Source organism: Chaetodon trifascialis, chromosome 4 (assembly GCF_039877785.1).
Source record: "Chaetodon trifascialis isolate fChaTrf1 chromosome 4, fChaTrf1.hap1, whole genome shotgun sequence".
Taxonomy (NCBI): Eukaryota; Metazoa; Chordata; class Actinopteri; order Chaetodontiformes; family Chaetodontidae; genus Chaetodon; species Chaetodon trifascialis.
This window is the reverse complement of record NC_092059.1, coordinates 12,363,401-12,379,016: the sequence shown is the minus strand read 5'-3', so window position 1 is coordinate 12,379,016 and position 15,616 is coordinate 12,363,401. Positions and strand designations below refer to the sequence as shown.

General features: G+C 43.1%; 1 protein-coding gene across 4 annotated transcripts; it reads left to right on the top strand.

Moving 5' to 3' along the window:
• Nucleotides 1-1,096: 1,096 nt before the first annotated feature.
• Nucleotides 1,097-13,283, top strand: ncln (nicalin). Of its 4 annotated transcripts, none has more exons than XM_070960236.1 (15): nucleotides 1,097-1,390; nucleotides 2,644-2,834; nucleotides 3,630-3,774; nucleotides 3,926-4,020; nucleotides 6,277-6,357; nucleotides 6,609-6,712; nucleotides 7,360-7,448; nucleotides 7,650-7,789; nucleotides 7,976-8,202; nucleotides 8,778-8,865; nucleotides 8,963-9,001; nucleotides 9,359-9,519; nucleotides 9,703-9,756; nucleotides 10,575-10,653; nucleotides 11,261-13,250. In XM_070960236.1, the coding sequence occupies exons 1-15, from the start codon at nucleotides 1,216-1,218 to the stop codon at nucleotides 11,321-11,323; spliced, it is 1,731 nt and encodes a 576-aa protein (XP_070816337.1). In that variant the 5' UTR covers nucleotides 1,097-1,215; the 3' UTR covers nucleotides 11,324-13,250. The 4 variants fall into 4 exon arrangements, with proteins under 4 accessions (XP_070816337.1, XP_070816339.1, XP_070816338.1 ...); XM_070960238.1 differs by having other exon boundaries at nucleotides 1,110-1,390; nucleotides 7,976-8,154; nucleotides 11,261-13,283; XM_070960237.1 differs by having other exon boundaries at nucleotides 1,131-1,390; nucleotides 7,976-8,154; nucleotides 9,356-9,519.
• Nucleotides 13,284-15,616: the final 2,333 nt, after the last annotated feature.

Below are 15,616 nucleotides of genomic sequence, written 5' to 3'. Positions count from 1 at the left end.
GGCATGGATTACTTATACAACAGGAAATAATGACGCCAAGGTCCATTAAGTGGGATGGCAGGACATCATATCAGCATTAATCTGCCACTTAGCAGAGCAGCCCTGGGAGCGAGAGACAGGGAGCGAAGACAAAGAGAGAGAGGGAATATGATTTTCAGCTCTACCCAACTGGACTCAGGCTTTTGATTTTTATTATTGAGTTTCATGATTTAAAACTTGGTCAAAACGTCTGGTGGAAACAAAAATATATAAATAAAATATATTTCTCTGCTCCAGTGTGCGATCATGTGCTGGACAACAGCAGGACACAGCAGGATAGCAGAATCCATTTCTGTAGTGTAGTTGAAAGAAATTGATCAGAAATGCTCATTGATTGATTGATTCATAACATAAAAATAACATTGAAGAGTATACTTCACCATCAGTGTTACTTCAAGGGCCCTCCTTTCTTCATTGCACACATTTTACAAGACCTTCTTTCCAGATCAATGTGCCTGGGAATGATCAAACAGCTAAGTGTCAGCCTACAGTCATACAGTCGCCAACCAAACCAGACAAAGAGCTGCCCACAAGACTCCTGACCACAGTGATCCTGGTTACAGACTTGTCTGTGCTTCAAGAAGTGCTTTATTGTGTGAAAGGTACTCTGGACTAATTTGATGGGTGCACCTCTGGCATAATTAAGTTCATGAAAAAGAATTAGACTTTTAACGTTTTAATGTATTTTACACTTTAAACTGAAGTCTGAACATTTATTTTAAATATCAGTCAACTGTAATCCAGATGACATTATTCACAGTACCGCTGTCATAGTAAATTTCTATGGTGTACAGCGCCACCTAGTGCCATTAAATAACACACGGCACTTCAATTCTGGCTGTCCTAGTAGATTCCCGAAGGACCCTTGATTCAACACACTTTGAAATATGTAGTTGTCAGATAATTATCTTAAATAAACACGTACTAACCAGTAAATATTGCACTGTATTACTCTATTTTCATAAACTGGTAGTAATGCTGTATTAGTTCTAGTCCCAGTCCGTAGTGATTGGTCGTCCAGCTACTTGCCTGATCAGAATTATTTATCAGCTGCTCTGATTCTGGTCTGAGGTTGGCTGGTTAGCTTCACGGGGTCCCCAGCTGTCAGTTGCTGAGAACGGTGACAGCTGAAAATACTATTCTCACCTTAGCTGTGCGCTGAATACAATTGCCACGATGTTTGAGGAGGCTAGTGAAGTGTTTGATAACATGTTTAAATCCTCGTTTCCCCTCACGTTCATTGTATTTATCCCCGCGGTGCTGATCCTGGTGTCACCGCTGCCGGCCGAGGCGGCACATGAGTTCACGGTATACCGCATGCAGCAGTACGACCTGCAGGGACAGCCGTACGGTAAGGCAGCTATTTATCTAGTGTATCACATCGGAATAAGTGGAAGCATTACCGCCTTAACTTGACCAGAAATTAGATCGGTCTCCAACAGCTAACTCAAGCTAGCCTTGTTGTTGTCTCTAGCTAACGTCAAATTAATCTGAAGTAACGGTTCAATGACAACATGTAGTGTAGCGATAGCTAGCTAGCTGCTAGCGTGGCTTAGCATTGCTAGCAGGCAGCATCAAGCTAACTCACTTCCTAGAAGCATATCAAGATCATTACTCCTTAAAGTTACATCTGACTGTCATTCTTAAGTGTTTAATCCCTATACTAAACTGTACAAACTGTTAATACATCATGGCATTAGCAATATTGCAAAAAAAAAGAAATATACCCAATTCAAACGGCACAGACACAATACGGACGCTCGCATAGTTTGCTAGTTTTTATTTATAATAAAATGATGAATGGATGGATTGATTTCTTAACTGCTTAAATAGCTTGTTTCATTTTAAGGAGAATAATAAGTAGCCATGGCTATTCCTGTGCCAAGTTTTGGCTGAAATTTAATAAATGCTACCAGACTTGACAAAGAGATCAGCCAAACTCAGCCCCCTGTTATTGTCTGATGTATGCTCTATTTTAGCCTCGTCATTAGTTTGACTATATGGTGACATTTCGTTGTGAGCGATATGGCCAAAATCTGTCCATTTTTCAATGATTTTATATATCATGGTGACAACATATATCACGATACAGCAATTATTCTCTAAATTCAAGTCAGTAAATGTCTTTGTCAGATTTTCTAAATCAAAACCCTGCTCACATGACAGAAGCTGCAACCCCTTCAGTGACAATTTCTTCTTCCTTGTCTTGGGTTGGTTGCAGTGCCTCCTGCTCTATTTACAATTTCACTCTCCTCCTCCGTGCTTTCTTGTCACTCTGCTGTTGTTGGCAAAGCAGCATAGAGGTGCATTAACACCACCACATCATGTAAAAACACGGTAAGCAGTCCTCACATTAACTTATGAGGCATTTCTTATGAGACTCTAAGGGATAGCTGCTGCGGTGGAAACAGTTCTGCCAGATCTCTCCCAGTAAACTCATTTCCACTGTAGAGTACAGATTGCCCAACTCTAGTGACTTTTGATTTATCTTAGTCTCTATTTAACAGCTCAGTGCTTTAATAGTAGGATACTTTCCTTCCTCCCATTGTGAAGACAGGAGTTATTGTTTCATAATGGATGATCAGTGTGTCTTTGTACCCTCAGGTACCAGGAATGCCATCCTGAACACAGAGGCCCGTACTGTGGAGGCAGAGGTACTAAGTCGTCGCTGTGTTATCATGCGGCTGGTAGACTTCTCCTATGAAGAGTACCAGAAAGCCCTGCGTCAGTCAGCTGGGGCTGTGGTCATCATCCTGCCCAAGAACATGTCTGCTGTGCCTCAGGACATAGTGCAGGTAGTCACACATTTCTTTGTTATCGATTTCTGGTGCTGTTGCTCGTGCTGGAGGTAAACGGCACAAGTAGAAAAAAAAAAAAAATCATAGTCATCCACATTTTTGTTGTCAGTCTTCGTGCATGGTACAAGTCCCTTTTTTTTTATTTCTGCCAAGTTTTATTTGACATTCCTGAGCAGTGTCCTTCACCACAATCATCAACGACAAGCTCATCTGCTTCAGGCTGAATTTGTTTGTGTTACATGTCATGCTCAAGGGCACCTCAACGGTGGTAAGAGCAGAGAGGCAAGTGTTGTTCCAGCCCGCAGTTTATTTGACAGATGCTGACTCAAAAACAAAGGGAAAGGTTTAGAGGAAGAGCTGTGTCGTGAAGTTACAGAGAACAATGTCTTCCTTACCCTCTCCTCTCACAGAGATCGGATGTTATCCCACTAAAGCACTTGGCACGAGTTATGACAAAATAGACCTCCTGCTTTGTGAGTGGGATCATTAGTCTTTTGAAGTGGTAGGCATTAGAATAGTTACTCGTTTGGTTACATAACTAATTTCCATTTGTGGTGAGATATTGTAGAAAAGCTCGTTCGTTTGCACCGCAGTTTGTCTCCTCTTTGCCACTGTAGCTATCTCCTATCGTGTACATTCCTCTCAAAACATGAGCAATGCTGAACGTGCAGGGTTAAAGGAATTAAATCAGATTTTTCCCTTGTTCAGTTTTGGTCCATCAGTGTCTCAAGCTAACAGTTAGAGCTTGGTGTGTAAACATGCTGTTCCCCTCTGTTTGTTTTTGTTGTGCAGCAGTTCATGGAGTTGGAGCCGGAGATGTTGGCCACTGAGACCATCGTCCCCGTCTACTTTGCCATGGAGGATGATGAGCTGCTGTCCATCTACACCCAAACCCTCACCTCCTCCTCCTCACAGGGCTCTTTATCAGCAGCTGAAGGTGGACAGTTATCCTCTCTAGACTTCTCTATGTCTTTATTATACATAGAAGTAAAACATAAATGCTTTAAAATCTCACTGCAATAGGCTCTGTGCATGATGTGAAAATGCCAGTCAATTCAAATTTTATGTTTTCTGTTGTTGTTCTGTAGTGCTGCTGCATACGGCCACAGCCAACGGCTTCCAGATGGTCACCAGTGGAGCTCAGAGCAAAGCCATCAGTGACTGGGTCATCACCAGTTTAGAGGTGAGAGACTGAACCAAAAGCTGAAGACAATTCAAACACACAGAGTCATGAAACAATACGCAGTCACTCGTAAGATTAGAAAGGCTTTCCAAGATGTTGGTTTTTGCAGATTACAGTTTGCAGTATTGTAAACTCTGCGCTCTTATGTTTTCATTATTTATCCTAAGTATGTGTTTTTTTGGTCTACCAGCAGTTTTGTGTACACAGAAATACCCTGAGAAGCAGCAGACGGAGGGTTGCAGAATAATGTTTCAGTAGCATTAGGCAGAACAGTGGCTTGATGGTTAGGACGCAGCAGGCCTGCCCTGGTTTCACCTCTGTCTCTGTCCCTTCTGTGGACGCTTTAGTCGGCGTAGTTTTCCTCTGGGAGCTGGATCCAGCTTCCTCCCACAGTCAACAGGCTGTGTTGATTACATTTTCCTTGTATGGTGATTTGATAATCATTTTTGAAATATCTAAAATGCAGCTCTTTGTGCTTGGTTTGGAAAGGCTTCTGCGTTAAGTTTCTGTTGTGTGTTTTATGAAATAAAAGGAACATCTTTAGTGGTTATCGGTCAACGTTCTGTGCGGATGGTAAAAGTTCCAGTCCCACTTAGGCTAATCATGTACTTAGCTTAGGCAAAGCATCCGATTTTTCCAAAAAATGAATAACCGGCGATCTTTGGAAAACCCCAGAGGGCCATTTTCTGACTTACCGCCGTTCTGACGGTATTTCCTTTCCTTAGTCTGTAAAGACTCTCTGGCTGAAAAATATTCTTTGTGTTAAAGAATTCTAACCTGTTTGCCAAGTCTGCTGTTTGAGAAAAAGATTAAAAGGCTGTGTGACTTGACTGGGGCGTTGTTGACGTGACTTGTTAGGTGTGTTTTGAGGCTTTTAGCTGAGATAGTAAACCAGTAATTTACAGAAAGTGAGTTACCGAACATTTTGAGTGAGAAAAGGGTTTCACAAATGAGCCATTTGTCCAAATTATGGAGGATCCCCTTGTGAGGTGGACAGAGACGGTCCTCTGGTACCTGAAGCCGTGTCCATGTTGTGCTATTAGGCTAGGGAAGTGTTGTGTGTTCTGCCTGCTGTCTCTGCGTGTGGGTGGGCATAAGTCCTAGAACAAAAACAGCTGTATGGACTGAAAGCCTGGAATTTTAAAATCTGGATGGATTTACACACAATATCAAGCCTGGTGGCCTGACAGGACTTAAAAATGCTTAGCGCTAAGCTTTTTTCCCTCTGCTTTAGCGATCAAATTTGAATTAAAATGAGGGGAACTTGAGAGTCTTCCACCCTTAACAAGGAGATTATTAATGCTCGGCGTGATGAGCGTCAACTGTTTTCATTGAGACTTTCCAAGAATCGATTGCGGCTGTATTTCTGTACCTTTGTTTCAAGAATTCACAAAGGGATTTAGACGGCTTTGATCGCTGTTTGAAGATCATATTAGATCAAACAATTTGAGCCGGAAAGGGAGCAAAACAAAGCAGGCGAGAAGTGTTAGTTCAGGACTTTCTCAGCTGAGCTCTGTGTTAAAACCAGAAGGAGCAAGTGGTTTAGTCACACTGCAGGGGATTAGGAAACGGAGTGAGGTTTTTCTCAGAGGTCTGTGGTCAGGAGGTCGACTGTGACTGTATCCCACTGCGACTCTGCACTGTCACACCGCCAGCCTCAAGTCTGATACACACAGTGCTGTTGGTCTGGTGGAATGTAGTGCTTTAGATATCCTGTTTCTGCCTTTTAGTTTATATGACTTGCAGGGTTAACACAAAGCCTATTATGTTAGTATTATGCTTGAATTTGAATATGCTCCTTTTAAGATGTTTGATTTTCAACATAATCTGGTGTTTCACCATCAACCACTCGTAACCTTTGATGTCGTGTGTGCAGGAACATGGAAGGTGGCTAACTATTGTAACTGCTCCTTAGCTGCGAGACAGAAGGTGGATTTTGTTGTTGCTTTAGCATCGTGCCAAGCTGTGTGAAAAATATTAAAAATGGAGAGGAAGGCATGCTGCACGACCTGCAGAAAGGAGATCAACCTTCATACAAAGGGGCAGTGATCTGTTAATATTCACAGCTGGTAACACAAACCAAGTGACAGTTTACTGTCCTGTACACTGTGGGTATGAAGGAATTCTGTCGACTTTATATTTCGCCGTTGCATTTGAAGCAACAATTTAGATGTGATTATAAAGGCTTCGAGAAGTTTGAAAGTGCATGAGTTTTGAATCCTGAACTTGCCTAACTGCCCTGTTTCTATTCACCAGGGCCGTCTGGCTGGAGTCGGAGGAGAGGACCTGCCCACTATCGTAGTGGTTGCTCACTACGACTCTTTCGGTGTCGCTCCGGTACGTTCACTGCTTCTTGCCAATAAACCCTGGCTCCTTCAAAATGTACAGGAGGTTTAGCAGCTGAAGAAGTTCTGTATCAGCAAATATCTGGCAGATTTGGTTCAATTTGACACTTAATTTAGTCTCCAGACTGATTTGCTCTTATACAGTTCTAGCTCAGGAAATGACGCAGGAATGCAACACGACCGCTAACGAATGGAGAGCAGGCCGGGACACTAATCTGACTGTGTTTGTGTTGTTGCGTGCAGTGGCTGTCGTACGGAGCGGACTCAAACGGTAGTGGGGTGTCCATGTTACTAGAGCTGGCTCGTCTCTTCTCAAAACTTTACACCTACAAGAGGACACATGCGGGGTGAGTAATGATACCAGCGCTCGCATTTAGACTGTTCTTGGATCTTTCACGAGCCTCAAATAGCTGTTGAAACAGTTTATACACAATTTTTGTACATTGGCATCAGCACAGACGCCTCAGTGAAGCTCTGCCCCGCACGCTCATTGCATGCATTGTTCTGTATATATGATGAAACATAAAAGTGGTATTGATTGTTGACCTGAGTGGTTCATCTGAGCTCAAGGCAAAGTGTATTTGCTATGTCTATCACATTTATTGTCCTTCTCCAAATGCCTGTTGAGACTAGATTGAACATTATCTGTGCACTCTGCTGGCAGGAAGGATCACATCCGATTGTGTTATAACACTTAAAGGGGTCAATAATATGGTACAGGCTCATTCTTACGTCTTAATGTGCTTCATAGCAGCTGAGTGGAAGGAAGAGAGCAGTTAGTAAAGGAGGAATGGACTTAGGTTTAAAGCCACTGCTCATTTGATTTGTCCCTTTTAAGATGTACCATCTGTTTCTCACGAACGCTGATATTCACAGATTACCGCTGCAGTCTCTGTCTATATGTCCCAGTGTCACATGTCCTCCTCTGCCAGGTTCTTTCAGGCAGTCTTTCCTTGTAGATGTGACTCATTTGTGAATCATGTTGTGTGTTCAGGTACAACCTGCTGTTCTTCGTGTCTGGTGGGGGGAAGTTTAACTACCAGGGCACCAAGCGTTGGCTGGAGGACAATCTGGACCACACAGGTACAGCTCGGTAGTCTCATACAATGTTTACCAGTTTATGTTAAACCATATGACCAGATGCCACCATGTAAAATATTTGTATATGTCTCTGTGTGTAGACCTGTCACCTGTCACCTTTTTTCCTCACCTTTCCAATTTTTTTTTTACTTGATCATTAATTCTCTCCTTGTTGCTCACTCCTCTCTCTCCCTTCCTCCACAGACTCCAGTCTGCTGCAGGACAACGTGGCCTTCGTGTTATGTCTGGACACTCTGGGGAACGGAGACTCTCTGCACCTCCATGTGTCCAAACCTCCTAAAGAGGGAACTCCTCAGTATGCTCTGCTCAGGGAGCTGGAGATGGTGAGAAACCCGAGGCTCCATCCACCACCGAGTCACTTAAGTTACTGAATCTGTCAGCACAAAAACATGTTAAGACATGCTCTTATTTTGTAGCAGAGGTATGGGTCTAATTTAATTATCTCATCGCCTGTATAGAAATTTTGAATAGAAATTTAATAGGGTAATATCCCTCTTGTTTCCTCTCAGGTGGTTGCTAGTCAGTACCCAGAGGTCAAGTTCTCCATGGTCCACAAGAAAATCAACCTGGCGGACGACATGCTGGCGTGGGAGCATGAGCGCTTCGGGATACGCCGGCTGCCGGCCTTCACGTTGTCCCACTTGGCGTCCCACCGCCTGGCGCAGCGCTCCAGCATCATGGACGTGCGGTCAGTGTCCCCCTCCTCTCGCCACGGAGCGGGAGAGCCCCCTGCTGGGTGGGTTCATTACTGCAAGTCTCTGAATCACCGAAAGAAAGAGAGTTTCCATTGTAGCTGCCGGCTCATTTTCGCTCATGTGGTCGGTGTTGTCGTAGATCCATTCCTTTCCACCTCTCCTGAGCCGCCGCGCTCTGTCCCATCACGCTCGATCCCTTTGTGCACATTTCATGGAAAGACTGGTGTGTTGCGAGGACATGAGCAGTGCATAGTTTACACCATTCACAGCTGTATTTATGCACTTTGCCGGATGTGGAACGAGCATGTGAGGTTTTCGGTTTGATGTCTTCTCTTTTTCCATTCTCCTTAACCGCATACTGTTCCTGTAGTCATCCATCTCCCCATCTCTCTGTGCCTTAGTAAACCATTTATCTGCTCTGTGTTGCAGTTTCACACTTGACCTGTCAGTTGATTTGATATTTGCTCAGCTTTCTTTCCTCCTGCCTTCCAGCCCACCTGTGTGGAAACGGATGCTCTGTCCTCACTTTCTCCTTGTTGCTCAGGGTTTCTGCTTCCTCTCCTGGTTGTTTTCCACCTTCTCTAACTGTCTGCACACCTGTGTTTGTGTCTTACAGGCCTCACGTAGATGTGAAGAAACTCGGCAGGAACACCAAAGTGGTAGCAGAGGCGCTGGCCAGAGTTATCTACAACCTCACTGAAAAGGTGAACGCACAGATGGAGAAAACGTATCGACACGAGTCCCTGTGTCTGCTTTCTGCCTGTGTTGTGACGTTATTGTTGTTGTTCTTGTTCTAACCAGGGGGCTCCTGGAGACCTGCAGATCTTCACCGAACAAATGGTCAGTCTAAACTAAATTGCTGCTAAATAGCCGCTCTTATATCCAGTCAACGTCATCTTTTTAAAAGTGGCTTTTTCTATGTGTTTTGGCCTTTTTACACACACAAACTGCATTGTAGATCATTGAAAATGGATCTTTTGGAAAACTCCCACCAGATAGAAGATGTTAGGAGACTCGTTTTGACCGTTGACAGGGAAAACAGAGTTTTGGGTGTGTGCGGTTATCTACTTTGTTTACATGAGGCAACACTTCATGCAATGGCAGATGTAGCCAAAATGTGCTGGCGCTAACCGTGCTAACACTCGCTGCACTGTGCACCTGCGTCGTGATAAAGCTGTTGTCTCATCGCGCCAGCAGGTTCAGGAGGAGCAGCTATCAGCGGTGGTGGACTGGCTCACGGCGCAGCCCCGAGCCGCTCAGCTGGTGGACAAAGACAGCAGCGTGGTGTCCACTCTGGAGTATCACCTCGGACACTACCTCAAAGATGTTAAGAGACACTACGTCAAAGCTGACAAAAGGTAAAGAAAAGACGAACGCGCAGTTTTATGTATGCAAGACTGAACCACTGAACCTGTAAAACAAGTTTTCATGTCGGATTTGACTGTAACAGCAGCTTGTTTTCTGTCTGTCATCATGATCTATATTGTGCAAGTATTCTTATCTTGAGGTCATTTAACAGCTTTTAACGCTCTTGTCTTCAGGGATCCAGAGTTTGTGTTCTACGACCAGCTGAAGCAGACTATGAATGCTTACAGGTACGTTTAATGAGCTCCTCTTCCTCCTCTGAGCTGCTGTATAGTCTGTTGTCTGTTGTTGCAGGGTGCTGGGATGAAGCACTTGCGGAGTGCTAATATCTTTAGGTCAAATTCAGTTTGAAAAAAACGGGGCAATTTGTACCGCTCACGGCGTGTATCAATGGTCCAAAAAAACATGTATCATTAAAATACATTTTCAGCTAATAAGAGTTTTAGTCACTGATTCTTCCCAGAAAGTCATAAAAATTCCCAAATTCTCCCCTCCCTTTTCTAAATTTGATCTACTAATGAACAATAAAAATAATACTAATAAATTACAGTGCAATTTATAAGAAATACCTGCAGGGCTTTTCTGCCCGTCGCTCCCTGCTCGCTCTGCTCTTCGCTCCCGCAAACACTCGCCTCATAATTTGGGTGGACGTTTTGGCACAATCAAACCGTTCGTGACGATGCTTTGCGTCATGATGGAGTGAAGCCTGCCAGCCAGTTCAGGCAGAAAACTCGCACATCGTATTCAGTACCAACACAGCCTTTAAAGTACCGTCAATGCTGCTTCTTTTATCGTCACTCCCTTTGTGTGAATTTCAGACAACTTGCTATTAGCTTAACAAAGCTGTATGGACCCGAGCAGTTCAGTGGTGCTAATTTACCGCACACACCTGTCTATGTTTGTGAGGCCATCTCGGCTGCTTTTAATTAGTCCTCATAGTCCTGAAAGATGAAATCACTCAGAGGATCATTTGTGGCTGTGTTCCTCTCTGGAAAATCATTCCTCTCTTTGTCTCTGTATCTCACTGGTGATCCTCTTCACCTCTCAGAGTGAAGCCTGCTATTTTTGACTTGTTGCTGGCCGTCTGCATTGCTGCCTACTTAGGGATGATGTATCTGGCTATCCAGGTAAGTCACTGTGTTCATGCATCGATCTGTGTCTCCTCTCAGATATGCACCATATTATATAAATGTGTTGCTCATTGTGTTGGCCCTACAGAGATATCACCTGAATTTGCACTCAGATTTACAGCTAGCTTCAGCTCATTGTTGAACTGTCTGGTCTCTCTTTGCTCTTATACGTAACATCATTTTCAGCTGCAGCAGGCAGTTTGTTAGAGCGGAAAAGCTCGAAAACTTACAGCCCCAAACATTAAACAGACGCAGCTGCTCAATAATTAAATCAAATAATTAAATGAGCCCTTAAATGAAGTCATTCTTCTGTACTTAAGGGCACTTTCGGGCTTATTGTTATTGCATTATCATAAATGTAAAAAATCTGATCTAAGAGGTTTCAGTCGAGAGTAGAGGAGGCAAGCATCCTTCACCCTCTCAATGACCCTAATTAAGCCACTTCAGGACTTTACAAGGTTTCACCCACCCTCACACACACCTTCACACACACTATCATATGCTTACATAACATTTTCCTAACTGAGGTCTGTGTTTGAGGTGTGGGTCTCTCTCATCTGGAAACATGACGTGAACACCGTCTCTTGTCCTTTTCCTTTTCCAGAACTTCGGAGTCCTTTACAGTGTTGTCCGCAGAATCACCCAACCCAAGATGAAGGCCCATTAAGGCGCACGACACCATGTTTAGTTTTGTTTTTTTTCCCGATCCCGCCCTTTTCCCCAAATCAAGAAACTTTAGCCAGTAAGAACACAGAAGCTGGGCTGAGCTGCTTGTTCTCGAGAAGAGTTTCAAACCAGCAGAATCACTTCCATGTCCTTCAGCCTGATCCACCAACTAAGATGTCAGAACATGTCCTGCTGCCAACTTAATCCATTTGGTCTGATGGACCAGAATAATCAGGAATCATTTCTCACCCTCCCTGTCATCATGAACACAGATGTCTCCTCATTCATTCATGATAATCATTGTGTTGGGAATACTTCATTCTTGTTTGACTCATTTGTTCACACCTCTGAGATCTAGATGAGATTCTGTGAGAGATTGTGACGTTGCTGTACCGCTGATCGCTCTTCATTCCTCCTCTCAGTGTACCGTGCGAGTGATCGTTCTGCCAAACCGACGTCACGTGTTGTCTCAGGCAGCTACAGGGAGAAACTGACCACACAGAGTTTAGCCCAGAATTTCTTTTGTTCACCAACCTTGTTCTTAAAGGAGAGGTACACGTTTTTTTCAGTCCGCCTTAATGCGATACTCACATTCCCATTAAAAAAATCAGTCACTGTCGTCATCTTTTCTCTCAACACCGGCCACCTCCTAAAGCCTCCTCCTGTGCAAAAAGTCCTCCTGAAGAGGCATTAACGAGAATTTTAGAAGATGGCCGTAAGAACATTCAGTTTACAAGAGTATAAAACCAAGTAAGGCAACAATTAAAACAGGTGGAATTGGCAAATATTTGCCAGTTAATCAGCTTTTAATCGTAATCTCAGCCCTGCATTTCTTACAGTGTAAATGGACCAGAATGGAAATGAGGAGTGATCACAGTTGCCGGTCATTTTCAGTGGATGTGAGTATTGTGATGAGATGGACTTGGAAAAAAAAAGTGAACTTGTCCTTTAAACGCTCAGTGAAAATGACTCCTTACACAAATATCGTTTACGGATAAGTCTGAGTAAAATGTGAAGTAGTGTTTAGACGATCCTGATTCCATCGCCTTGGTAGTGAATTAAGATAAAGTTGAATGGGGAAAAAAAAAATTCATGTGTTAATCTCCCCCTTTCTCTCCATTTAATATATAATTGTAGAAACTAAAAGCAGATTTTACCCTTTTTTTCTCTTTCTAGATCACGTTTTTCTGTCGTCGAGGTTTGTCTCCTGTCACTGTGACCCGCTGTGTCTTATTTTTTAAATCATGAATTGATCATGCTGATGAAATACACTCATCTGAAAAAAGGTCACATGTAACAAACATGTTTTTTCTCCGTCTAATCAGAGCACATGTGTGTTAAGCATGTGAGAGTGCAATGTGCAACACAACATGACAAGATAAAAGTTCCCCCTTTACTCCTTTTTATCAGTAGAAAACATGTTGTGCTGAATTTGACCTTTTGCTGACTGCGCCAATAAGGTGATTTCACTTAATCAGACGTTCTTAAAGCCTTGTGAAGAGTTTGGTCAAGCCGGCGCTGCAGTGTTCATACGCTGGATGTCTTAAAACGGGCAATAACACAAAGGGTGTTGGATTAAAAGGGCAGAATATCTTAAACACACCTTGAATATTCATTTCATGGGACATTGGGGTGTGTAAAATCAATACTGCAGTGTTTCCTTGACCTTTCTCTGGCCTGGTCTTGCCTTGTGGGTGAATGGTGTTATTTGCTGTTTTGTATTTTCCATGTGTTACTGCATGACCTGTGCCCCCCCCTCTCCCCCCCGCCCATGAGGAAAATACTGTGTGAGACATACGAATATTTAATTTATTGAAGCAGTTAGTTTTCATGTGTGCACTGAAATGAACTCTCCTCTGGTCTGAACTCTGTTTCACCTCATCCACAACACTTGATCCTTGCAATGAAAATGATATCAGTTGTGATTGAAAAAATAAAAACAGTTATTAAAAGAAACCACGAGAAGCGTGTCTCTCGTTTACCGACATGTTTTATTTTATGGGAAAAAAATGAAACGATAACATTGGCTGAATGGTATTAAAATTACAAAAGAGCAAGTGTCTTTATCAAGTGGTCAAATTCAGTTTGAAAAAAACGGGGCAATTTGTACCGCTCACGGCGTGTATCAATGGTCCAAAAAAACATGTATCATTAAAATACATTTTCAGCTAATAAGAGTTTTAGTCACTGATTCTTCCCAGAAAGTCATAAAAATTCCCAAATTCTCCCCTCCCTTTTCTAAATTTGATCTACTAATGAACAATAAAAATAATACTAATAAATTACAGTGCAATTTATAAGAAATACCTGCAGGGCTTTTCTGCCCGTCGCTCCCTGCTCGCTCTGCTCTTCGCTCCCGCAAACACTCGCCTCATAATTTGGGTGGACATTTTGGCACAATCAAACCGTTCGTGACGATGCTTTGCGTCATGATGGAGTGAAGCCTGCCAGCCAGTTCAGGCAGAAAACTCGCACATCGTATTCAGTACCAACGCAGCCTTTAAAGTACCGTCAATGCTGCTTCTTTTATCGTCACTCCCTTTGTGTTGGAAACGAGGAGTGACGAGGTCAAAGCCTGGACTCCAAATCTGTCATTCTCTGTTCACATGCAACACAAATCCACCGCAGCGTCTGCAGTAAGGCAGCAGAATCAATGCAGCTGCTTTACTGATTAGTTTGCAAATGCTGCTCATTTAATTCAGTCCCTTAATTATCCTCTGAGCTGATTTAATACATGATCAGAGTCTAGACATCAAATATATACTCCACTCACTATAACCCAAATCCACAGGAAGCTTTGTGATGAGGTGGCCCCATCAATGCTGCTGCAAACACTGTGTCACATCCTCCCTGATCTTCTCTGAGCTGATCTTACTGTAAGCGAACGGGGAGTGACGAGTTCAGATGTCAAACATCAAGTCTACAAATTCACACACTTCTGTTCCGCATGAGTAGTCTGACTGAACTGAGCTTCACACGCAACCTGTTTCCAACAGCGTCAACCAAACGCGGCCTGAACTGTAGGCCAGCGTTGTATCGAATCAGCCAAGTCCCTACAGAGAGAACAATAAACAGACTCTTCAAATGTTTTTTCCTTCAATTTCGGATAGTTTTAGAAGTTGGGGTGGGCGACATGGACAAAAATCCCCTTTCGCAATACAAATGATTTCTTTTGATACTGATATACATGACCATACAATACATTTTCTGAAAAATCAACCGAATTAAGCGTAATCTAGTGCGCAGCTGGTGGTTGCTGCAGCTTCTGGGTAATCATCAAAGTAAATACTTGAAAAGACAAAGCACTTCAGAAGCAAAACCATAAAATCCAATATTGCCATTAAACAGCTCACTGATTTACAACACTGCCCACAAAGGCCTCAGATATGCTCAGAGGACACACACCACAGTGTAAACAGTCAATTTCTCTCATTTCGCCATATCGCCCACCCCTCGTCGCAGTTACTCGTTCACACGTGACATCACAGGACCGTTTGCAGTATGACACAATGGGAGAGTGACAGAGAGATTGAAGGTGCACTTCTGCACGCGGTACCATACCAGACTCGAGGGAAGACTCACACCTAATCCAGATCACGAGTCTTTGGGGGTTCACTGCAAACTTCCCTTCCCTGTCATCGTATAACAAAAATATCAACAAACTATGGATATTCTAGTCTCACAGTTGAGCAGGGAGGACCTTGGAGGTCACTCCCTGCCACATCATCATGCTAGTAAAACTAGTCAGCCACAGGACTCTGAACGTGTCTGTAACATGTTTGATAAGCCGTGTTACTTACAGTACAGATGTTTAATGACTACAGTAAAATGAGTGCGAGCCAGCATTCAGATTAAAAGGAAGAGATCTGAGACTAAATTCTGATGGAGGTGAACAAAACGTCTCTCCCTGGTCCCTGGAAACATCTGATCTGAGCAGACTACCACCGACTCACACACAGCAGAAAAAAATAAAACAACACAACTGGAATACCGACAGTGCTCTGAGGAAAAAAAAAAAAAAAAAGAATAACAGCAGCAATTCCAAAAAAAAATAATAAAAAGGAAAAAAAAAATCAACAACAATAACCTGAACTACAGCAATAATAGTGACCATTTAATGTAAAATTAAAAGTTAGTTTCTTCCCCCAAGTGTTGTACGAGGGCTTTGTGGAAGACAGACAGATAAATTAAAACGGACAGACGACATCTGCGGCCTGCTCCAGCAGCACAAGCATGCTGTTCATCGAAACAAGAGCTTGAATTTGATCGAGACGGTCGGAAGAGTAGGAACATC

Excerpts from the sequence above, each read along its gene's own strand:
- ncln (XM_070960234.1), top strand. The coding sequence starts at position 1,216 with ATGTTTGAGGAGGCTAGTGAAGTGTTTGATAACATGTTTAAATCCTCG. Across the intron at positions 7,449-7,649 it reads GGACAATCTGGACCACACAG|ACTCCAGTCTGCTGCAGGAC; the intron begins GTACAGCTCGGT and ends CTTCCTCCACAG. Across the intron at positions 8,866-8,962 it reads TCTACAACCTCACTGAAAAG|GGGGCTCCTGGAGACCTGCA; the intron begins GTGAACGCACAG and ends TGTTCTAACCAG.